Source organism: Anomaloglossus baeobatrachus, chromosome 3 (assembly GCF_048569485.1).
Source record: "Anomaloglossus baeobatrachus isolate aAnoBae1 chromosome 3, aAnoBae1.hap1, whole genome shotgun sequence".
NCBI classification, from domain to species: domain Eukaryota; kingdom Metazoa; phylum Chordata; class Amphibia; order Anura; family Aromobatidae; genus Anomaloglossus; species Anomaloglossus baeobatrachus.
This window is the reverse complement of record NC_134355.1, coordinates 124,665,028-124,689,269: the sequence shown is the minus strand read 5'-3', so window position 1 is coordinate 124,689,269 and position 24,242 is coordinate 124,665,028. Positions and strand designations below refer to the sequence as shown.

At 46.8% G+C, this 24,242-nt stretch overlaps 2 protein-coding genes across 3 annotated transcripts in view; one reads left to right on the top strand and one right to left on the bottom strand.

Annotated features, from left to right (window-relative positions):
• Positions 1 to 517: 517 nt before the first annotated feature.
• On the bottom strand, positions 518 to 15,874 carry NANP (N-acetylneuraminic acid phosphatase). Of its 2 annotated transcripts, none has more exons than XM_075338121.1 (3): positions 15,687 to 15,874; positions 5,917 to 6,021; positions 518 to 3,328 (listed from the first exon to the last, which is right to left on the bottom strand). In XM_075338121.1, the coding sequence occupies exons 2-3, from the start codon at positions 6,004 to 6,006 to the stop codon at positions 2,693 to 2,695; spliced, it is 726 nt and encodes a 241-aa protein (XP_075194236.1). In that variant the 5' UTR covers positions 6,007 to 6,021; positions 15,687 to 15,874; the 3' UTR covers positions 518 to 2,692. The 2 variants fall into 2 exon arrangements, with proteins under 2 accessions (XP_075194236.1, XP_075194235.1); XM_075338120.1 differs by having other exon boundaries at positions 15,739 to 15,874.
• Positions 15,875 to 15,935: 61 nt separating this feature from the next.
• POLR1B (RNA polymerase I subunit B) overlaps positions 15,936 to 24,242 on the top strand; it is a 67,021-nt gene continuing 58,714 nt past the window's right edge. Inside the window, exons 1-3 of the mRNA XM_075338118.1 lie at positions 15,936 to 16,215; positions 18,744 to 18,911; positions 21,494 to 21,640. Of these exons, the coding sequence (XP_075194233.1) occupies positions 16,039 to 16,215; positions 18,744 to 18,911; positions 21,494 to 21,640 (492 nt within the window). The 5' untranslated portion in view covers positions 15,936 to 16,038. The remainder of the gene's footprint in view (positions 16,216 to 18,743; positions 18,912 to 21,493; positions 21,641 to 24,242) is intronic.

Genomic DNA, 24,242 nt, shown 5'->3' with positions numbered 1-24,242 from the left:
GAATTTGTGATTGCAATCATTTTCAAGAAGAAACTGAGTATTATCTGACAGAATTGCAGGGGTGCCAATACTTTTGGCCAGCAGTGTATGTTTGGAACACGGATTGCGTGGACATTCACTAAAGTTGGTTTCAGACATCCATGTTTCAGGCACGTGTGACATCTGTTTTTAACACGGATGCCACACGTACCCATGTTATTACATGCTGTTACTTACACGGTCATGTTTTCACACTGACTGTGTGACCTCTCATGACCCCGCACACACACACGGAGACATGTCTGTTTTTTCTGGGGTAGCACGGGTGTCACACGGATTGCACACTGATGACATCAGTGTGACATCAATGTGACACGTACAGGAAAAAATATAGGTCTTTTTAATAAAGATATTTTCTATATTTACCTGTACCCAGCGTTGCTGCCTCCCGCTCCTTATCACCGCTCATTATAGTCACTGAACATTCACTCCACTGAGGACTTAGAAGCCATAGCAGCGCTGGAGAATTCAGTGCTGGGGACCGCATCGCTGGTCAGCAGAGTGTGTGTTCAGTGTATACATGCATATGTGCTATGTGTGTGTACTGTATGTGCTCGGTGTATGTATGCGTGTCTGCTATGTGTGTATACATATCATATGTGTATATGTGCTCAGTGTATACGTACGTACGTGCGTGCATGTGTGTGTAGTGAGAACCTGGAAGCCAGGGACAGCATCGGGGACTCATCACAGTTCCCAATTAACTCTGATGAACCTGTGAAGCTGTAGCACGGGTATCGCTGGGGGGGAAGGGGTCATCAGGATGTCATCAGAGTTCATTGGGAACTCCAATGACCTCCTGGATGTCACTGTGCTTGAAGAATACTCACCTGTCCCCGCAGTGCTGTCCTCGCAATGCTCCGGCTTCCAGGTCCTGAGTGCGGTGAATAATCAATGAATATAATGAGCGGCGGTCATGAGTGGGAGGCAGCAGAGCTGAAGACAGCAGGTAAATATGGAAAATCGTTTTATTTCACAGACCCGTGTTTTCTCCGCTACCTGTCACACGTATAAAAACACGGATGTCACACGCGTGACACACGTATGACCATAACCATGCGTGTGACTTGTACCTGATTAAACACGGACGTATGAAACCGGCCTAATCCGAACATATTATATTTTAACAAAGTAAGGACTTCACCCCCACAAGTGCTGGATTGTGTCATTGGCGTTTTCCTGTATCTCAGATACTTCCGCTCTCTCTCTATGGAAGAAGGTCGTCAGTCTGAGAGGGAAGTTTTTTGGGGTTTTTTGCCCTCCCTGGTCCCATTAATAAAAAGGGCAACCCTTTTAATAGATATAAGTTCATGATATAAAGAAATTCCTTTTTATGGCACCAATACAGCTTATTTTCTTATGCTTTGCTACTTTTATACATTACAAACAATAATTTAAAAAAAATTAATTTGCCATATTATGAGAGCTGTCATTTTTTTTATTTTTTTTGCCGAATGAGCCATATGAAAAGCTTGTTTTTTGGGGGACAATATGGCATTTTCAGTTTAAGCATTTTTGTTTACATATGACTTTTTGATCGTTTTTATTAAATTTTTTTGTGTGTCAGAATGATAAAAAGTGACATTTTTGGCATTTTTTTATACGGTTTTCACCGTACAAAATAAATAATATGACAGTTTTATACTGTGGGTCATTACAGACTTGACGAGGCCAATTATGTGTACCTCTTTTTGTGAGATTTTTTTTTTTTTTTTTTTTTACATATTTTACTTTTTTTTTTTTAAACTTTTTCATTTGTGCCAACTGTGGGATATGAATATTCCTTACTCTGATGGTTGCTCTCAGGCAGTGTAGGATGTTTTACTGCAGTGCCTAAGACTTGTCAGTGTCTCGCTGACTGTGCCTGTTAGATCCTGCTGTAAGCAGAGTCTAACAGGCCACTGTAATATAAGGTCATCAGATGACGTCGGGGTGCCATGGCAACCATCAGCACCTGCAGGGGGCCGATGTGTCAAAGGAGTCTTTTACCCCCTTTTAACTACCTAGATGCTGCTGTTGAGATTGACAGTGGTATTTAAGGGTTAATCAGCCCTGATCAAAGACAATGTGCAGGGTGTCCGCTGTTACACAGAGCTGTCATTTGTCATTCACAGGACTTTTGCCCACTGTGGAGGGTGCTATTCATTTAATTCTTAGCGCTGTGAAAAACTGGCACTGAGGATTAAGGCCCCTCAACGGCCATTGTTAAAAAGTTTATTGATGGTCATTAAGTGGTTAAAAAACCTTCATTCTTGGCAGCACATCTTTATGTATAAGCAGGAGATCTGATGCTAAGAAAAATGACAGTTCATGGAGACAGAATGATCTATTACCAAATGCTTTGTGCATGAGGTAGTCAGTCGGCATGTCTAAATAGGCTGTAGACTACCCGTTGGGCAAACACAGCAGATTGGTGGTTGCTTAATTTCTGTATCGGGTAGTGTAAACCCAGCATACCAGGTAGCTAACTATTGAAAATGTGGGGGATGAGATTGCTGCAATAGTCTATTCCTGGCTGAGTATCCAATAAACTTTTATTGCACTATATTAGTTGTTACTGTTTGTCACCTTTTCTCCCTTTATTAGAAGATACGGTATAGGAGGTAAGAATTGAAGACGTAGACACCTTTTTGCTCCCAATGAAGGTCATCGACTACTGTAAATTCCTTAAGACATCAGGGAGGCGAGTCACACAATCAATGACATAGTGAGGTGCGGGATTGGGGTTGCGGTTTCCATGTGGATTCTTATTTAACCAAATAGTTGCCTTGAGTCCAGCATTCAGTCCTCCGAGAATATCAGTATCCAGACTGTCACCTACCATCACACAGTCCTGTGGTTTCACCTGCACAAGGTCACAGCAATGAAGAAATATCGATGGTGCCGGCTTCTCTTCAGCATGTTCTCCTCCCACCACCACGGCATCGAAGTATGGACTGATGCCACAAGCTTCGATTTTCTCTCTCTGGACCTGTCTTTGTCCATTGGTGAGAAGGACCAGGGTGGCAGATTTTCGAAGTTCACTCAGCATATTTTTGGTACTTTCTGCAATGGTCAACATTTGGAGGCGACAAGTTTTCCAAAGATTATAACATTGTTCGGCTAATTCCTTATAATCTCCAGATCTTATCTCTCCCATGGAGGTTTCAAAATAAGAAACCCTGAGGTCATCCATAGTCATTATGGAGGAATCATAATTTTCAAAGAGAAGTTTTGTTTGGAAATTATTACATATAAGTTGGGCTTCTTCTTCGCTGAACTGGCTCTTGTCTACCAATAATTTTAATACCTGTGAAAATAAGAAAAACATTATATTGTAAACTGATGAAAAGTGAAGAATGCAAGAAATAATCTTGTATATACAATAAGAAGGGTTACAAAAAAAAATGTCTAAATCTACAGTGGATATAAAAGGTCCACACCACCATGTTAAAATAATTTTAGAACTTTTTCCATCTTTAATGTCAGTCAATCTGTACAAATTAATTGAGAAACAAACAAATAATTTTGACGGAGGAATAAAACGAAACTAATGTAGTTGAGAACAACCTCTTGAAATTGGGCAAGTGACTGTTCAGAATTAGCCAATCATAGTTAAACTGATGTTAAATATATCAATATAAAAGTTTAGATGTTCTAGTAGAATTTTCCTAACATTTTCTTAGTTGCATTTTACAGCAAAAGCCATGATCTGTAATCCGCTTACAACACAGCAAAGGGATCTCATTGTTAAAAGTTATCAGGTAGGAGAAGAGTACAACAATTTCTCCAAGGCATTAGATATACTATAGAACACCGTGAAGACGATGATGAGGAAGTGGCCTAAATTTGGCACAATAATGACATTACTTAGAATGGGTCTGCCCTTAAAAATCGATAAAAAGACAAGAAAATTGGTTTGTGAGGCTGCCACGAGGCTTACAGCAACATTAAAAAAGGTGCAGTAATTTCTGGCAAGTACTGGTTGTGTACTGCATGTGACCACAATCTCTTTTATTCTTCATATGTCTGGCCTGTGGGGTAGGGTGGCAAAATGGAAGCCTTGTATTCCAAAGAAAAGTATCTAAGCCTGGCTGTGTTGCCAAAACCACGTTATCAATTTTGTAAGTAAATATATATTTCAAAGTGCTTTTGACATGAATTACGTACCAGGTGTCGGTAACAAGTGATGAGCGAGCTCGGTACTTGTAACGAGAAGTTGGACGCTTGGACGGGCTCAACTCAAGTACCGAGTATAATGGAAGTCAATGTGGGACTCAATCATTTTTCTGAAAGATCTTACGGATCTCAACCGAGCACCTGAGCATGGTAGTGCTCGCTCATCACTTGTAACAACCCATCCAATCAACAAAGGAAAATAAATCAAACCATAGATGTCTATAAATTTAGTGGTGTGTAATAATGAGAAATGAGAAAGGGAAAAAAGTATTGAAGATATGAAGAATGAGAGGTGCAAAAAATCTCAGAAAGTCATGACAACAGCTGAAATCTATTACTAATTAGAAATTAATCCTGCCACTTAGTGAAAAATAATATTAACTGGTTCAACTGATGGCCAATAAACACCTCATGATGGGTAAAACCAGTGAGCTGTGTCAAGACCTTTGCAACATTGTTTCAAAACATACTGATGGCATTGGTTACAGAAGACTTTCTAAACTACAGAAGGTTCCAGTGAGCACTGTTGGGGCCACAATCTGGAAGTAGAAACAACAACATATTAGAATTGTTTAAAAGAAAACAATACGTTTGGCACTCAGTCTCCAGGGCCTGTAGACATGCTCGACATGCAAGACTCCTGATTGGGTACAACTTTTCTTGGTGGGATTGCTTTAGGCTCTTTCAATCAAAATGGTGTAAACTAAGTACCCTGTATATTTTACACATAATAATATTATTATTATTACTAATCATAATTTTGACCTTGCAGGGTATCTACTTACTGTTTTTATTCTTGATTTTGTCTAATAATTGCCATAGTGTGAACATGCACCTATACATTGCACTTATACTAACAGGTATGCTGGCCCATGATTTTGGTTTTATCTCAGCAAACTCCACCAACCTCTGATGCACATGTACGTCATTTTGCATTAGTGGGTTCAATAACTACAGTAGTTGCTGAAGATTTTCAATTTTTTTCTTACCTAAGGTAAGATAAGGCTGCTTTCAAACCTCCGGTTTTAGCAGAGCCGGCCAATCCGGCTCTAAAACCTATGCAACGGATGCGGCGACAATACCGCATCTTTTGCATAAGTTTTTTACATGCGGTCCGTCCGGTTGGCTACTGAGCATGTGTAGTGGAAAAAAACGCATGCGGCGGCCGGATGCGGTTTTTGCCGCAGGACGCCGCATGCGGCGTCCATAGGCATGCATTAAAAATCGCGCCGCATCGGTCGGACGCAGCGCGATGCGGGGTTTTTTTGCCGGACAAAAAAAAAAACGTGCCAGGCAACGTTCCATCCAGCCGCTGCATCGGCTAAATCCAGACGGAACGCAAGCCCATGCGGCACAATACGGCACTAATGTAAGTCTATGCAAAAAAAACGCAACCGGCAGCAAAAAAAACGGTTGCGTTTTTTTCTGCAAAGCGCCGGATTGTGCCGCACAGGAAAAACCGGATGTGTGAAAGCAGCCTAACCCCTAAAAACATGCTGACTTTATACAGTGATATTAGTGAGTGCAATGTATAACGGTATGGAATAAGCTCCTATATTCTTCCAGATGGAGCCCAAAAAATCCCTCATAAAAGGTAACACCATGCTAGAAATACCATTACTGCTCATGTACACACAATGACATATACAACACACCTGCATTTATGTGGCTCAATAACACTTGCATTGTGTATAACAAACAGAATTACTTGTCACTTACCTCCGCTATTGCTTTTCTACTGGCTCCAGATGTGTCAATCAATGTGTTATCCAAGTCAAAAAACACAGCTTTAATACCATTTAGCACCATGTCTGTGCCCGGAGTCTGCGGGATCGGAGAAATATGGACAATGTACATTTAATAACAAGAATACAATACAGCCTGCACAAGTTTCATCCATATAAAAACAGCAAGCACAAGACTAGGCACATCGCAAGTTACAGCTTGTCATATAGTCCTGAGCTGCATTCAATATTTTTCAAACTTCAGAGCTGAAATCATAAACATTTCCTACACAGTATCTTCACATAACTGGCCATGGTAAGCTGCATTCTGAAAAGTCAGATGCTGTACAGTGATCTTATGTAAGAAAAATATACTTTATACATTAGCAGGAGAAATACCATAATCCAATCAATAGGGCATTAGATTTTAAGACTATCTGATGTGAAGGCAACAAAGTCCCCCTCTATGCCTATACAGTTACCCAATATAGATAATACACGACACTTCTGGCCCTTTAAGAGTGGACTGGTAGGATCCAAAACCGTAACAATAGTCTATATACCCAGGCACGCTACTATTGATAGCGGTGGATACGGCTCTATGCATAATCGCCTACACCCCAAGCAGTTCCTCTTCTCCAGCACGTGAGCTGAGGAAGGTCTATTATCAGACCGAAACGTCTTCACTAAGTGGATATTACTGCTCTTCAGAGCTATGTGCCCACGCTGCGGATTTACCGCGGATTTTGCCGCGGATTTGCCGAAAATCTGCAGCAGCGGCACTTCCAAGCCATTTCAATGGCATTTTGGAAATGCTGTGCCCATGCTGCGGATTTTTCCGCGGCGAATTTGCCGCGGATTTTGATCCGGAAAAATCTGCAGCATGTCAATTATTGTTGCGGATTTTTCCCATGCAAGGTGTAAAATCCGCAAGAAATCCGCAGGTCTGTTCCCACAGGCTCTTTTTCCTGCGGATTTGGTGCGGATTTCGCAAACAAATCCGCAGGAAGTGATGTAGGATAGTTCAGGAAGAGGAAGTTTCACCATTTTGTAGTGTAGAGTAGTGGCAGTGTAGTCGTGTTGTGTCCGGACTCTGGATTGCCAGCTAAAAGCAGCTAGTTACAGGCTGCTTGCTTTTAGCTGGCAAAACAGGATCCCAGGTCTTTTTTCACAATTCTTTTTTAAAAAAAATGTGCTCCGCTGTATTTTCACTGTCCAGCCCGATGCAAGCAAGCAACTGAGGGCTGTGCTTCTCAGCGGGATAAGGCTGAAGCATTCTCTGCCCCTCCCGCTGAGAAAAACAGTCCTCAGCTGCCCCTGAAAATGGCGGCTCTGTTGTGAAGCGCCATTCACAGGTGCTGTACCGAGGCTCATCCAGCTGCCCTGATGCATTGGCTGGCTGGGTAATATAACGGGGTTAATGCCAGTTTTCTGCAAACTGGCACTAAGCCCGAGGTTCATAATGTCATGCCTGTGTAGACACGGCCATTATGAACCTCCGTTTGGTACTAAAGAAAAGAAAACACTTTTTTTAAAAATTTTATTTGAAAGAAAAACACACACACATCCCTGATTGCCATCTTTATTACTCCCTGAATCCCCGACGATAATCCATGACAGCTCCGATGTGCACCCGGCTGACCCGGGCACTGACGTCAGCCGGTGACAGCAGCCGTCATTGTATTAGCTCTTTTCCGGCAGCTGGGAACGTCTGATATCAGAGCCCTGGTCAGCTGACTTAATTCGCGAGCGCAGGCGGGTCAGCTGACTGCACACCGTCAGCTGACGATGTGCACTCATGTGACCTGGGCACGGACATCAGCCGGTCCCAGCAGCCGTCAGTGTACGAGATGCTGCAAAGCTCTCTTCCGTCTGCTGGGACCGGCTGACGTCCGTGCCCGGGTCAGATGAGTGCACATCGGCCGACTATTCAGCTGTCGATGTGCACTCACCTGACCCGCCCGCGCTCGCGAATTAAGTCAGCTGACCAGGGCTCTGAAGTCAGACGTTCCCAGCTGCCGGAAGAGAGCTGTGCAGCATTTAATACACTGACGGCTGCTGTGACCGGCTGACTTCTATGCCCGGGTCAGCTGATGCTGTGAAGTCAGCTGACCCGAGGTCAGCTATGAACTGAGCTGACCCGGCCAGTGAGTTCTGCCGCTCACAGCAGCCGGCAGAGAGCTTTCCTGTGATATTGTCCTGGATTAACCTCTGAGGCTTGGGAGTAATAAAGATGGCAATCAGGGATGTATGTGTGTTTTTCTTTCAATTAAAATTTTTAATAAAGGTGTTGTGTTTTCTTTTTTCCCAAATGGAGGTTCATAATGGCCGTGTCTACACAGGCATGACATTATGAACCTCGGGCTTAGTGCCAGTTTGCAGAAAACTGGCATTAACCCCGTATTACCCAGCCAGCCAATGCATCAGGGCAGCTGGATGAGCCTCGGTACAGCACCTGAGAATGGCACTTCACAATGGAGCCGCCATTTTCAGGGGCAGCTGAGGACTGTTTTTCTCAGCGGGAGGGGCAGAGAATGCTTCAGCCTTATCCCGCTGAGAAGCACAGCCCTCAGTTGCTCGCTTGCATCGGGCTGGACAGTGAAAATACAGCGGAGCACTTTTTTTTTTTTTAAATAACAGTGAAAGGGAACATGGGACCACATTTTTGGCTGTAAGCTGCGGCCACCACCACTGGGTTATTATATACAGCCTGTTAGAATGTAAGAGCCCAGTGGTGTTGGCAGAGCCCAGTGGTGTTGGCCGCAGCTTTTCTGTATAAGCACACTGCGAGACTGCTAACAAAATGGATAATGGAGAAGAAAGGAGGGTTGGGACAGGAAATGACATAAAGAGACTTTTTTTTGCCTTCAAAACAGTCAAAGCTTTATTCAGAAACACATTAGAGTACAATGGACAAAATCTGCATCAAAATCCGCAACTAAATCCGCGTCTATGCTAAGGTGCGGATTCTGGGGGAAAGCTGTGGATTTTGAGGCAGAAAAATCCGCAGCAACATTCTCTCGTGGACACATAGCCTAAGCTTTATTCAGAAACACAATAGAGTACAATGGACAAAATCCGCATCAGAATCCGCAACGAAATCCGCGTCAAATCCGCACCTATGCTAAGGTGCGGATTCCGGGGGAAAGCTGCGGAATTTGATGCAGAAAAATCCGCAGGTACTTTCTCCCGTGGACACATAGCCTAAGGCTATGTGTCCACGGGAGAAAGTACCTGCGGATTTTTCTGCATCAAAATCCGCAGCTTTCCCCCGGAATCCGCACCTTAGCATAGGTGCGGATTTGACGCGGATTTGACGCAGATTTCGTTGCGGATTCTGATGCGGATTTTGTCCATTGTACTCTATTGTGTTTCTGAATAAAGCTTAGTCTGTTTTGAAGGAAAAAAAAAGGCTCTTTATGTCATTTCCTGTCCCAACCCTCCTTTCTTCTCCATTATCCATTTTGTAATAAAGGGGCAGAAATGTTTAAAGGGAACCTGTCGCCACTTTTTTTGTAAAAAGCTGCGGCCAACACCACTGTGCTTATATACAGCATTTTAACAGGCTGTATATAATAACCCAGTGGTGGTGGCCGCAGCTTACAGCCAAAAAATGTGGTGCCATGTTCCCTTTCACTGGTATTAAAAAAAAAAAAAAAAATGTGCTCCGCTGTATTTTCACTGTCCAGCCCGATGCAAGCAAGCAACTGAGGGCTGTGCTTCTCAGCGGGATAAGGCTGAAGCATTCTCTGCCCCTCCCGCTGAGAAAAACAGTCCTCAGCTGCCCCTGAAAATGGCGGCTCCGTTGTGAAGCGCCATTCACAGGTGCTGTACCGAGGCTCATCCAGCTGCCCTGATGCATTGGCTGGCTGGGTAATATAACGGAGTTAATGCCAGTTTTCTGCAAACTGGCACTAAGCCCGAGGTTCATAATGTCATGCCTGTGTAGACACGGCCATTATGAACCTCCATTTGGTACTAAATAAAAGAAAACACTTTTTGAAAAATTCTATTTGAAAGAAAAAACACACACACACATCCCTGATTGCCATCTTTATTACTCCCAAGCCTCAGAGGTTAATCCAGGACAATTGTAATCACTGGTTTGCTCTCTGCCGGCTGCTGTGAGCGGCAGAACTCACTGGCCGGGTCAGCTCAGTTCATAGCTGAGCCCGGGTCACAGCGTCAGCCGGTCACAGCAGCCGTCAGTGTATTAAATGCTGCACAGCTCTCTTCCGGCAGCTGGGAACGTCTGACGTCAGAGCCCTGGTCAGCTGACTTAATTCGCGAGCGCGGGCGGGTCAGCTGACTGCACACCGACCAGCTGACGTGCCGGGCTCCGATGTGCACTCATGTGACCCGGGCACGGACGTCAGCTGGTACCAGCAGCCGGAAGAGAGCTTTGCAGCATCTCGAACACTGACGGCTGCTGGGACCGGCTGACGTCCGTGCCCGGGTCACATGAGTGCACATCGTCAGCTGACCCGCCTGCGCTCGCGAATTAAGTCAGCTGACCAGGGCTCTGATATCAGACGTTCCCAGCTGCCGGAAAAGAGCTGTGCAGCATTTAATAATACACTGACGGCTGCTGTCACCGGCTGACGTCAGTGCCCGGGTCAGCCGGGTGCACATCGGAGCCCGGCTCGGAGTTGTCATGGATTATCGTCGGGGGATTCAGGGAGTAATAAAGATGGCAATCAGGGATGTGTGTGTGTGTTTTTCTTTCAAATAAAATTTTTAAAAAAGTGTTTTCTTTTCTTTAGTACCAAACGGAGGTTCATAATGGCCGTGTCTACACAGGCATGACATTATGAACCTCGGACTTAGTGCCAGTTTGCAGAAAACTGGCATTAACCCCGTTATTACCCAGCCAGCCAATGCATCAGGGCAGCTGGATGAGCCTCGGTACAGCACCTGTGAATGGCGCTTCACAACGGAGCCGCCATTTTCAGGGGCAGCTGAGGACTGTTTTTCTCAGCGGGAGGGGCAGAGAATGCTTCAGCCTTATCCCGCTGAGAAGCACAGCCCTCAGTTGCTTGCTTGCATCGGGCTGGACAGTGAAAATACAGCGGAGCACATTTTTTTTTTTTTCTTCAAAAAGAATTGTGAAAAAAGACCTGGGATCCTGTTTTGCCAGCTAAAAGCAAGCAGCCTGTAACTAGCTGCTTTTAGCTGGCAATCCAGAGTCCGGACACAACACGACTACACTGCCACTACTCTACACTACAAAATGGTGAAACTTCCTCTTCCTGAACTATCCTACATCACTTCCTGCGGATTTGTTTGCGAAATCCGCACCAAATCCGCAGGAAAAAGAGCCTGTGGGAACAGACCTGCGGATTTCTTGCGGATTTTACACCTTGCATTGACTTGCATGGGAAAAATCCGCAACAAAATCCGCAACAATAATTGACATGCTGCAGATTTTTCCGGATCAAAATCCGCGGCAAATCCGCCGCGGAAAAATCCGCAGCATGGGCACAGCATTTCCAAAATGCCATTGAAATGGCTTGGAAGTGCCGCTGCTGCAGATTTTCGGCAAATCCGCGGTAAATCCGCGGCAAAATCCGCGGTAAATCCACAGCGTGGGCACATAGCCTTAGCCACGTCACACCACAGCTCGTGTCTATGGTGCATATGTGGACCCCACCTCTAATGCCTGTGCCTCCTATTAACCCTCTAAAGGGTGCTTTACACGCTGCGACATCGCTAGCGATCTCGTTAGCGATGTAACACGTCAGATTGAATTTACGATTTGCCGAGATCGCACATGTGACCAGCGCTATAAAAAAAATGACCTATATGCGATCTCGGCAAATCTTATCTGCGATCTGGCGTGTCACATCGCTAACGAGATCGCTAGCGATGTCGCAGAGTGTAAAGCACCCTTAAGATTAGCTGCAGAGGAAAGAATGAAGAATTGCCCGAGTTTTACTTAGAAAACTAAGACAATGTTTCATCTGATTTTTCCCCCGGGCGTCTATTTTTTACGCCCGTGTGTGATCAGTTTTCAAAAATCTGCATTAAAAATGTACATGATTAAATACAGTTTCCTAGGTCATAACAAATATTTCCATAACAATTGGGTGACATGTGGATGTTCTGTGTTGGATCCAATTTTTGTTTACGCACCCATAGACTGGAATAGGTCAGTCTCATCCTACATATGCAAGACAGTAGGACATGGTGCGATTTTCCTTCATTTTTGGACAGTCAGGCTGAGTGAAAAATCATTCATCTGAACAGCCCTATTGAATAACATGGGTCAGTGTGCCGTCTGGGTGCTATCCGTGAGCAAATAGGCAGATTATTACACCTCCCCGGGAATAGACCTGCACAATATGTGCGCACGTCTGCATTCTGGGTGACAAATATTCTGAATGCAAAACGCCCACGTGTGCACATGGCCTAAAGGCTGCTTTACACCAGACAATCTATCGTGCGATAGATCGTCGGGGTCACGGTTTTTGTGACACACATCCGGCATCGCTGGCGATGCCGGCCTGTGTGACACCTCCTAGCGACGCAGTATCGCTCACAAATCGTGAGTCGTGTACTGCTCGCTAGGTTCCATAATATCGTTTAATTTAGTTGTTCATCGTTTCCGGGGTAGCACACGCCGCTCCGTGTGACACCCCGGGAACGATGAACAGCAGCTCACCTGCGTCACGCGGCCGCCGCTGGCTATGTGAAGGAAGGAGGTGGGCGGGATGTTTACATCCTGCTCATCTCCGCCCCTCCGCTTCTATTGGCCGGCGGCCGTGTGACGTCGCTGTGACGCCGAACGTCCCTCCCACTCCAGGAAGTGGACGTTCGCCGCCCACAGCGTGGTTGCACGAGAGGTAAGTACGTGTGACGGGGGTTACCGACTTTGTGCGACACGGGCAGCGATTTGCCCGTGACGCAAAAAGGATGGGGGCGAGTACGATCAATTGTGAAATTGCACAATCGGTCGTACCGTGTAAAGCAGCCTTAAGTCTTCTTGGCCAATAATGTAAGTCTACAGACCTATTTAGGTTAACTTCACAAAATTAGTTTTTGGTGATAAAAAACGCAGCGTCTCACAGTTGTGGATGGGATTTCTAGGAATCTCCTGCCCCCCTGGGCTTCTTTTTTTATGCAATGTAAACTGACCTGCGGTGCGAGTATGAAATGCACAAAATGTCAATGTCTCTTGCGGGTACATGGAGCTGTGAGTGCAGATTTTCCCCCAAAGAAATGCATTAAATACAAAAAATCCACAGGTTTAAAAGGGACTAAAAATGCATATAATCTGCACATAACTGTATGGATGAAGTTTTGTCACAGCCAAATATCAGGAAGTAGCAAAAACAAAGCCGCGTTAATTACCAAATATTAGATCAAGAAGAAATAAAAACCGCAGCATCAAAAAGACGAAAAAACCCACAACCTAATTTACATAATAGGTGCAGAAAATTTGCAACATAAAAACTCACTGAATACTCTTGTTGGGCACAACCTAAAGGGGTTTGCTGTTTTCATCTATAATTTGCTGATCCCATAAGGCCCAGTCACACACAACGACTTACCAGCGATCCTGAAAACGATGCGACCTGATAGGGATCACTGGTAAGTCGCTGGGAGGTCGCAGGTGAGATGTCACAGTCAGATCTTACCAGCGATGCAGGAACGATACAGGTCGCAGTAGCGACATGTATAACGATCTCAGCAGTCACTGTGACCCTGTCACACAGTGTCAAACACAGTGATATGTCCTGCCCAGCAGTACATCACCTTTGAAGAAAATGGCCTGGACCATTCTGCAGCGACTAGAGATCTCACAGCAGGGGCCTGATCGCTGGTAGATGTCACACATAACAAGATCGCTAACGGGATCGCTACTGCGTCACAGAAACCGTTAATCAGTTGCGATCTCGTTATGTGTGACGGTACCTTTAGGCTGCTTTCACACATCCGGTTTTCGCAGTGCGGCACAATACGGCGCTTTGCAAAAAAAACGCATTCGTTTTTTTTTGTCGCTGGTTGCGTTTTTTCCGCATAGACTTGCATTAGCGCCGTATTGTGCCGCATGGACTTGCGTTGAGTCCGTTTTTGCCGGATGCGGCATATTTAGCCCATGCGGCGACCGGATGGAACGTTCCCTGGCATGTTTTTTTTGTGCGATGAAAAAACCGCATCGCCGGATCCAGCGCGATTTACAATGTAAGCCTATGGACGCCTGATGCGGCGTCCTGCAGCAAAAACCGCATCCCGCCGCCGAATGCGGTGTTTTTGCCTTGCGCATGCTCAGTATAAAGCCGCATCCATCAAAAAACGGACGGGCCGCATGGAAAAACTTATGCAACGGATCCGTTTTTTTCACCGCATCCGTTGCATAGGTTTTTGAGCCGGATTGAGCCGCACCGGATGTGTGAAAGCAGCCTTATAGATTAGAACATTTTACATACAGTACATTATGTCACGTGGTAATTCATTAATTTGTACACAATTGACGATCTACATCAGATTTATTCTTTTCTTTTTAACACCATATTTTCTTACTAATGTAATCACAGGTTTGCTTATAACTATAAACACCAACTAAATCGGCACGTGTTCCTACTTTTTAAGAGGGTGCAGTGCTATTGTTCTGCATTTGGCAGGTCCCTTTTGTGTGGTGTAGTATTTTGAGCAAACTTGTGCATCTACTTATTTATTCTCCTAAATATGGACAACATTAATGGTTCATTTACCTTCTGATGTACCGAGTTTGTGCCATGTTTCCTTTTAATGAATACATAAATACATTAAAAGGGGTTGTGCCACAAAGTTCATTTTAATCAATACATCTTGTAATAAAAATAAATTATAGCGCTATATAAATGAATAAATATTATAAAGTCTTTAATTGGATGTGATAAAAAAAGGGAGGATGCAAAAAAGTATAAAGACATTACAGGAAGGGATCATAGATGATTCTTTCTTTAAGGTAAAACATTGTGTAAAAACAGGGAGAGAATTGTTTTACCTCACAGAAAGAATAAGCTGTGATCACATGCTGTAATGTCTGTATATTCTCTATTGCGTCCTGCCCACTGTAGATGTGGTATGATCAGACCATGTTTCCCCCAGGGAGGGAAAAACTGGAGGGCGGCGTCCTGAGCCCCAGACAGCGGAGCACAGCACGATCTTCGGCTGAAGGCACTGACACATTGTAACAAACCCCCGGCCCAGCTGTATTCAGCACACCGGACAGTACGGACTGGCTCTGATCGTACAGTGACACCGGGAAAGGCTCCACCTCACTGTCAGCAAACAAATTGTCTCTCCAGTAAAGGAGACAAACTCTAGCACAGCGCCACCTATTGGAAGTAGCAATCCTAAAAGTCACAAGTGGATTTTTAACAATCCTTTGCAATATGACTCAGGATATACAAGCCAGATCAGAATCCCAATTTGCAGACACGGTGTTTCGGGGTGCTTGCCCCTCGTCAGTGCAAAGTATGCGGGTGTCTGATCTGGCTCATGAGAAAGCTATGTGGGGACCACGGGGGAACACTATTCTCCTTAAGGAGACTTTGCAAGCCAGTCTGGCTGCCAGGTAAGGGGACTTATAGCTGCCACGCCCCTTTAAGAAATATTCAAATTGTCTCTCCAGTAAAGGAGACAAACTCCTGTCAGCAAACAGGGACCGTAAAAAATAACGAGGATTCCAGCGCAAATGATGATAAGCGTTTCAAAATGCTATTGTATCACCCAGCACCAGCTCTGTATACTCATACTATGCAATATGTCTCTACTTACCGGCGACAGAGAAAACAGACTACAGTGTATATAGATTTCTCCCGATACTTACTGCACCTCCACGACATCAGTTTACAAAGTTGACACTACGCGAGGTGGAAGCCGGGTGTAACTGCAGCACTCCAGCAGTCATCCGGGTCTACCAGAAAGTGGCGGCCTCCCTGTAACCTCATCTGTACAGGGCTACGCAAAAATGGCCGCAGACGCAGATGCAAGGAGGCGGAAGTGACGTAACGACTTTGACAGCTGCCGCCTCTACCGGAAGCACAGAGCGCACGTGCGGCTGCTGTCCCCCATCTTCCTGCACATGTGCTGCCTGTAGCCCCGGTGAAGAGCGACATCAGTGCCCGCTATGGAGGCGGCCCAGAAGTGGCTGACACTGCCCAGCCAGCCCAGTCTGAAGAAGCTCACCGACCCCAACTATGGAAAGCCGGGACGTAAGCAGCACCCGCCACTGCAGGACCTCACCAGGGCGCACATCGAGAGCTTCAATGAGGCCATGACTGACGGGCTGTACCAGGCGATCCAGGTGAGAGCTGCAAGCAGGAGGGAGAGAGAGAGAGCTGCAGGAGGGAGAGAGAGCTGCAGGCAGGAGGAGGGAGAGAGGGAAAGCGCTGAAGGAGAGAGGGAGAGAACTGCAGGAGGGAGAGAGAGCTGCAGGCAGGAGGGAGAGAGAGCTGCAGGCAGGAGGGAGAGAGAGCTGCAGGCAGGAGGGAGAGAGCTGCAGGGAGAGACCTGAATGAGGGAGAGAGCTGGGAGAGAGAGAGAGCTGGGGCAGGAGGAGGGAGAGATGATGGGGAGAGAGAGAGAGCTGCAGGCAGGAGAAGGGAGAGATGATGGAGAGAGAGCGGAGGGAGAGAGCTGCAGGCAGGCAGGAGGGAGAGAGCGCTGCAGGCAGGAGGGAGAGCTGCAGGAAAGAGAGAGAGGGAGAGAGAACTTCAGGCAGGAGGGGGAGGTAGAGCTTCAGGCAGGAGGGAGAGCTTCAGGCAGGAGGGGGGAGAGAGCTGCAAGCAGGAGGGAGAGAGAGAGCTGAAGGAGAGAGAGAGCTGCAGGAGAGAGCGAGAGAGCTGCAGGAGGGAAAGCTGCAGGAGGGAGAGGGAGAGAACTGCAGGCAGGAGGGGGGGGAGCTGCAGGAGGGAGAGAGAGAGCTGAAGGAGAGAGAGAGCTGCAGGAGGGGGGGGAGCTGCAGGAGGGAGAGAGAGAGCTGAAGGAGAGAGAGAGCTGCAGGAGAGAGCGAGAGAGCTGCAGGAGGGAGAGCTGCAGGAGGGAGAGGGAGAGAACTGCAGGCAGGAGGAGGGAGAGAGCTGCAGGAGGGGGGGGAGCTGCAGGAGGGAGAGAGAGAGCTGCAGGAGGGAGAGAGCTGCAGGGAGAGACCTGAATGAGGGAGAGAGCTGGGAGAGAGAGAGAGCTGGGGCAGGAGGAGGGAGAGATGATGGGGAGAGAGCTGGGAGAGAGAGAGAGCTGCAGGCAGGAGAAGGGAGAGATGATGATGGAGAGAGAGCTGCTGGAGGAGGGGGAGGGAGCTGCAGGAGGGAGAGGGAGAGCTTGAGGGGCAGAGAGCTGCAGGAGAGGGGCAGAGAGCTGCAGGAGAGGGGGGAGAGAGCTGCAGGAGAGGGGGGAGAGAGCTGCAGGAGGGAGGGGGGGGGAGCTGCAGGAGGGAGGGGGAGGGAGCTGCAGGAGGGAGGGGGAGAGAGCTGCAGGAGGAAGGGGGAGAGAGCTGCAGGAGGGAGGGGGAGAGAGCTGCAGGAGGGAGAGAGCTGAAGGGGAGAGAGAGAGAGAGCTGGGGCAGGAGGAGTCATCTCTGTCTCTGGTACATGGCAGTTATTACACTTCTTAAAGGGGAGATCATCAAGATTTTTAAGGACTGAGACCATTTTTTGCTTTTGTAGTTGTTCTTCTCCTTCTTCCAAGAGCCAGAACACTTTTTCCCCATTGCCATAACTGTGCAGTCTTGTTTTGCTTTTTGTTTTTTTTGTGTGGGATGATTTGTAGTCGTTTGGCACCGTGCACTCTACCATATCATGTGCTGAGAAATGGGTGGAAAAATCTCAATGCAGTAAAATGGCAAAAAAAAATTCTTTTCAGCCTTTGTTTATTCCTATGTCTTTTTTTTTTTTTGTTTTCATTGTGCTGTAAAAGTGATCTGACCTCACTATTCCCCAGTCTGTGGGAATACGGCGATGCCAAAGTTGTGTAGTTTTATTATTATGAATGGTTTGCCCCGTGGATGCAGCGGTGGAGCACTTGTTGCTTTCATGCAGAGGTGACGTTATTATTGGTGCGGTGTGATTGCTGGTGCCTGATTTTTTTTCTTTACAACTTTTATGTGCTTTTATATTTTTATCCAACTTCTACAAATGCAGCAATATGAGAAAAAGGGGGTGTTTAGAACTTCTGTTTTTTTTGTTTTTTTTTTGTTACCTTTTTTTTTTCAGTTTAGTCGTGCAAGTGTTTCATTCCTTGTACTATATACTGCAATGCTGCACCAGTTTGCTGGTCCCTGCCTGTCCCGTAGTGAGGACATCACACCAATCATTCCCCTGACGTCAGCCATCATGTACGGTATATGCCGGTGTCAGTGCGGAGGCCAGTGATTGGCTGCAGCAGTCTTGTAAGTGTTGGCTGTGATGTCATTGCTGCAGAACCAGGGGAAAACCAGAGCAATGGAGTTTATGGGGCCGGCTCACTGCTCCTTTCAGTTCTCAGCCAGCCCCCTTCTCTCATAGCAGATTCATAGAGAAAAAGGCTCTGACTGTTACTGAATGAACGATCAGCCTTCTCCTGCTCACAGAGCGCTGCTGACGGTGGCTCCAGTTATGACCTGTCCTATACATCAGTATTGGATGTTGGTGCCACCTCGGAAGTCTTAGGAGATATATTGGCCTGATAATAAGGGGCTCTTCACAATGTATTTTACTTTGGCTTTATTATATTCCCTTGGAAAGCTTCCACACACATGTATTAGTAGGCCTCCATGCACCCAGTGTGACCCAGAGGAGGGTCCGTTCCTCACGTACTGGGCAGAAGGTCATTGTAATGTTCTGTTTCTTTCCACAGGCCATGAAGCCACTAGAATTCTCTTTCAAAGGTGACCGTGTGTCATTCGCCATTGTGGACGCGGCCATCAGTCACCCCATGGTCCCGAAAGGAAGTCTCTGCAAAGACCCGAAGATCTACCCAGCAGAATGCCGGGGCCGCAGATGCACATACCGGGGGAAGATGACCGTGAGTTCTGAGCCTACATCTGGGAGTCAAAATGTCAAGAAACCTTTATTGGATTATAACAAACGTTTAACATTATCACATATCCAAAGGATAACATGGATCAGTGGGGTCTGACTGCTGGGACCCCACTGATTGCCCTGGTGGAGATTCCTCTCTATGGGACTGTTGCAGATAGCCAAGTACAGCCCAGCCCCATCAAAAAGTGTGTTTTCATCTTTGGTGTTATGGCCAGGACGTATAGGGCGCTATCGGTAGAGCCATCATTGAGCAGGGGCACCAATTCTTGTTTTATTCCAAGGTTGCCAACCTCCGTGGCCAGGCAGCATCAGTACTCAGGGTCTCAATAGTAGGGATTTTTAGTGGCTCTGTAGTGACTTGGTCATTTTTGGACCATTTTTTTCAGGTCCTCTACTTAACACCATTTGTGTTGGTTGTTGTGTTTTGTTTTTTTCTTTGTCTTTTTTTTAAAGGGAACCTGTCACCATTTTTTTTTTTTTATAACGCTATAAAACCTGACCGTTTGGTATGCTAATGACCTGCGGTGCTCAGATGGGCGTGCTAATTTTCGTCTCCTGCCCCTCCTTGTGGCCTTCTTCACCCTCCTCCTTTCATGATTGATGTGATGACGCCGCCGTCATCATGCACGCTGCTCTGCCAAATCTTGCGTTTGTGCTGTCATTCCCCCGGCTCATGCAGGGAAAGTTCGTCCTCACGCGAGCCGGTGTGGTGTTTACGCATGCACGAGATTATGATCGGCTATGTTCATGACGTCCCCTGCGTCATCCTCATACGCGACAATAATCTCGCGCATGCGCAAACACCGATCCGGCTTTCGCGAGGGATAACTGCACAGACGCAAGATTTGGCAGAGCAGCGTGCATGATGACTGCGGCATCATCACATCACTCATGAAAGGAGGAGGGTGAAGAAGGCCACAAGGAGGGGCAGGAGACAAAAATGAGCACGCCCATCTGAGCCCCACAGGTCATTAGCATACCAAACAGTCAGGTTTTATAACGTTATATTCGGGGTCTGCAAGGGGTGTCAGGGCACAAGATGCTCCTTCATAGAATGCAGCCCAGGAGCTGCAGAAGGTGACACTTTTGGTTTCATAGTAGTGAAAAAACTGGTGACAGGTTCCCTTTAATGCATATCTTTTAAAATAGTTCTTTTAAGGGTAACTTTATGCTACACAGGCATCTATATTGGGTACCAACTAGAGTTGTCCATGAGCGAGGGCAGTCATTTCTCACTGCTTGATGTCAGCCTTGAGACCCCCCCCCCCCCCATCACCTGACATCCGCGGCTCTTTTATCTGGTAGCCCGGCGTGATGTCACATGCGCTACAGAGATGACATCACGCCATTCCTGCTAATCAAATGGAGGGTTGCCAATGCTTGGAGGTAGGAGGCGATCTTCAGGGCTCCATTTTAGCAGCTAAAGGTTACTGCTGTGGCCGATGGGTCTGGTTGTGTGAATCGATTCATAACAATCCGTGCAGATGTACAGTCTCCACTTCAGCTACTGGAAAGTGAATGTGCCCGGCAGTGCTGTGTGACATCCCCAGGCATCTGCGGTGCTAGGAAACCTTTCCATACCAGGACCAGATACAAGTGAATATTTATTTTTTTTCTTTTGCCTACCTTTCATCGCAGGCAGTCATACAGGATCAATTGCTATCCCTGTGCCATAAATGGAATAGCTGGGAAAAATAAATCACAATAGGGTCTTACCCTAATAAATATAGGGTAGGGGAGGGGGGAGCAATACTACTCACCAAATGTAGTTGTGAAAGTCACAACCACTGTAATCACATGTAGAAATGGATCAAGGCAGCAGCAACCTAAAACGGCAGATAACAGAGAAAAGTAGAAGACGGGTTTGTAATGCCGCGCCAATGATCACCAGTCAGAGGATCAGATTCATGTATCTTTATTGTTGCATAGGTCTACGCGTTTCAGGAGCTCTGCTCCCTTCCTCAGGACCGTCAGAAATAAGACATCAAATCGGATGTTGTCTTATTTCTGACTGTCCTGAGGAAGGGAGCAGAGCGCGGCATTACAAACCCGTCTTCTACTTTTCTCTGTTATATCCCTGTGCCATGAAAGTACCCAGTACTGTAAAATGTATAGTGTCACCTGGATAAAAATGATAAAACCTCTGTAATCAACCTCAAATTCAAACAGCTCTTACAGAGAACTTGTTCCACTCCAGACATATTTTTTTTCATAAAAACATGTATTTTATATAAAATCAGAATTTAGGGACACTTTACTTCAACCTTGATATTGCACTGTTCCTCCTGGAAATACTTAAATAAATGAACAAATGGATCAGACACAGTATGTAGGGACACAAATGGTAACAAGTTTGTTAGTTATATACATTTCCAGGAGGAGTAACAGAGCAACCCAGAGGTAACATAGTGCTCAAATATTATTTATCCAGCCTGGAAAGCTAACTGGTCCTTCTTCAGGTTCTGCTGATGGGTTGTGGGGACATGTCCTCGGTGAGTGTACTTGGTTGTTTTGATCAGTGTATTCTTATGTGAAAGTTGTTGTCTTTTATCGTATTTTCTTTAGGTGGATATAAGCTGGTCTCTCAATGGCGTTCAGAAAGATGTCATCAAACAATCCTTTGGGTATGTGCCCATCATGGTAAAATCCAAGCTCTGTAACTTGCATGGCCTGTCACCAGAGGAGCTCATTCGGCATCATGAAGAGGAACAGGTAAGGGCTGGCGCTGCCTCATATCATATTAGTTAATAATTATATTTGCCATTAAAGGGGTTGTCCATGTAAAGCAAGTTATCACGTACTGCATGATAGCTGATAACTTGCGGATTGGTGGGATCTGACCACTGGAACCTGCAGCGATCGGCAGTTTGGGGAACTTTTATCCCTCTTATAAGATGGCATTGTAGGTCAGAAACCCAACCACATTCATTCTCTATGGGGCTGCCAGAAAAATCAGGGCACAGCTCTCAGTCACATAGGCAATGAATGTAGCGCAGGTCACACATGGGGATAGCTGCTGTATTCTAGTGGGGCTAAAAGTCCCAGCATGTAGACCCCACCGATCAGAAATATATTACCAGTCCTTCAAATAAGTGATAACTTTTTAACCGGACATCCCCTTTTAAATAACATTTTTCTATTATCTTTTCTTATAACTTTTTCCTATAAATTATGAAGAAATTGACAACTGGGTGTTACCTGATAGGATGCTATGCCTTCACAATGTGACAGTGTCCAGTTGGCGCTAAATGTGTGAGGACAAACCTCGTTTACATGTAGTCTGGTATCACCCAGCTGTCAAGGTTTTCATGTTTCCAGGAGGAATAACAGAGGAACAGCAGTGCAGAGTTATGAGAAGGGTTGCTATATGATGGGGAATGTATGTACCGTATTTTTGTCGCTCCTTATTGGGAGACCCAGACAATTGGGTGTATAGCTATGCCTCCGGAGGCCACACAAAGTATTACACTAAAAGTGTAAAGCCCCTCCCCTTCAGCCTATACACCCCCCGTGCTGCCACGGGCTCATCAGTTTTTATGCTTTGTGCGAAGGAGGTCAGACATGCACGCATAGCTCCACAGCTTAGTCAGCAGCAGCTGCTGACTATGTCGGATGGAAGAAAAGAGGGCCCATAACAGGGCCCCCAGCATGCTCCCTTCTCACCCCACTCTTGTCGGCGGTGTTGTTAAGGTTGAGGTATCCATTGCGGGTACGGAGGCTGGAGCCCACATGCTGCTTTCCTTCCCCATCCCTCAATTAGGGCTCTGGGTGAAGTGGGATTCTTTCGGTCTCCAGGCACAGGAGACCGTGCTCCATCCACAGCTCCTGAGGACCATGCTGGATAGGAGCCGAGTATCGTTCAGGGACATGGCCCTGCTACTTTGAGGTACTCTGTGTCCCTGTGGGGACCGCGCACAGCAACACTCCAGCATTGCTGGGTGTGCTAGTGCACCGGGGACAGCAGCGCTGACTGCGTTTGTGCCATTACACACTTCAGCGTCGCTGAGTGTGTTCGTGTAGGGGGACTGCCGCGCTGACCGCCGCTGCCATGGTTATCACTGCGGCGCGGCTGGGACTGTTAGTGCGCCGGGGACTTCCGCGCCGACCGCGCTTATACGGCGGCCGCGCTTATAACTCGAGTCCCCGGCTTTTGCGGCCTAGTCTCGTTTTCTTCCCGCCCCCAGCCCTGCCAGTCAGGGGAAGGGCGGGACGCTGTACAGGACGGCAGCACTGAGGGCTGGAGCATGCTTTGCATACTCCACCCCCCTCACTCTGCACAGTGGGGCACCAGTTCCCGCACTTTTCTGGGTCACGCCCACGGCTCCCTCCTCTCCTCAGGATGCCGGCAGCCATTCCTCTCAGCTCTGCTAACGCTGGAGAGGAGAGACAAGCTCAGGGAGACCCAGGCAGGATTTCTGGTGCCCACACAACCGCTTTGCGAAGGCGGTAAGCAGCACCTGTGGTGCTGGCCCCACTAGTGCAGAAGTGTACTTATAGATTATATGATTATAGACTATACTTTACACTGTATGGTGCACTGTTGATTTTTGTCTATATAACCTCCTGTATTGCTCAGAGGAGACAACAGCATGTCGTCCACAAATAGCAAGGGTGCCAAAGCACAGTCTTACTATGCTGCCTGTGCAGCATGTACGGCTATACTGCCGGCAGGTTCCACTGACCCTCATTGTGTGCAATGCTCGGCCCCTGTGGCACTTTCTCAGCCGGAGCCTCTGCTAAGGGTGGCCCAGGGAGAACCACCTGTTAACACTGTCCAGGTGACAGGGACGGAGTTTGCAGTTTTTACTGAAAGACTTTCTGAGACTATGGCTAAGATATTAGAAGCCTTGCAGTCCAGGCCGGCATCTCAAGTCAGGGGCACTGTGGAATCATTGCCCCCTGGTCCCCCTCAGTTGGAACAGCAATGTCCTCCCGGGGTGTCTCATGGATCCCAGGGTGAGGTCTCTGACACGGACCGCAGCCCCAGACCGATTAAGCGAGCTCGCTATGATATCCCCTCGACATCATCACAATGTTCAGGGTCTCAGCGAGAGGACTCTCTGTATGATGAAGCGGAGGTAGCTGATCAGGATTCTGATCCTGAAGCCGCTCTCAACCTTGATACTCCTGATGGGGACGCCATAGTGAATGATCTTATTGCGTCCATCAATGAAATGTTGGATATTTCTCCCTCAGCTCCTCCAGTGGAGGAGTCAGCTTCTCAGCAGGAGAAATTCCGTTTCAGGTTTCCCAAGCGTACAAAGAGTATGTTTCTGGACCACTCTGACTTCAGAGAGGCAGTCCAGAAACACCG

Bases quoted from the DNA above. Each gene is read 5' to 3' on its own strand.
- NANP (XM_075338121.1), bottom strand. From the start codon at position 6,006: ATGGTGCTAAATGGTATTAAAGCTGTGTTTTTTGACTTGGATAACACA. The intron at 3,329-5,916 runs GTAAGTGACAAG...TTATTTTCACAG, and splicing joins GTAGAAAAGCAATAGCGGAG to GTATTAAAATTATTGGTAGA.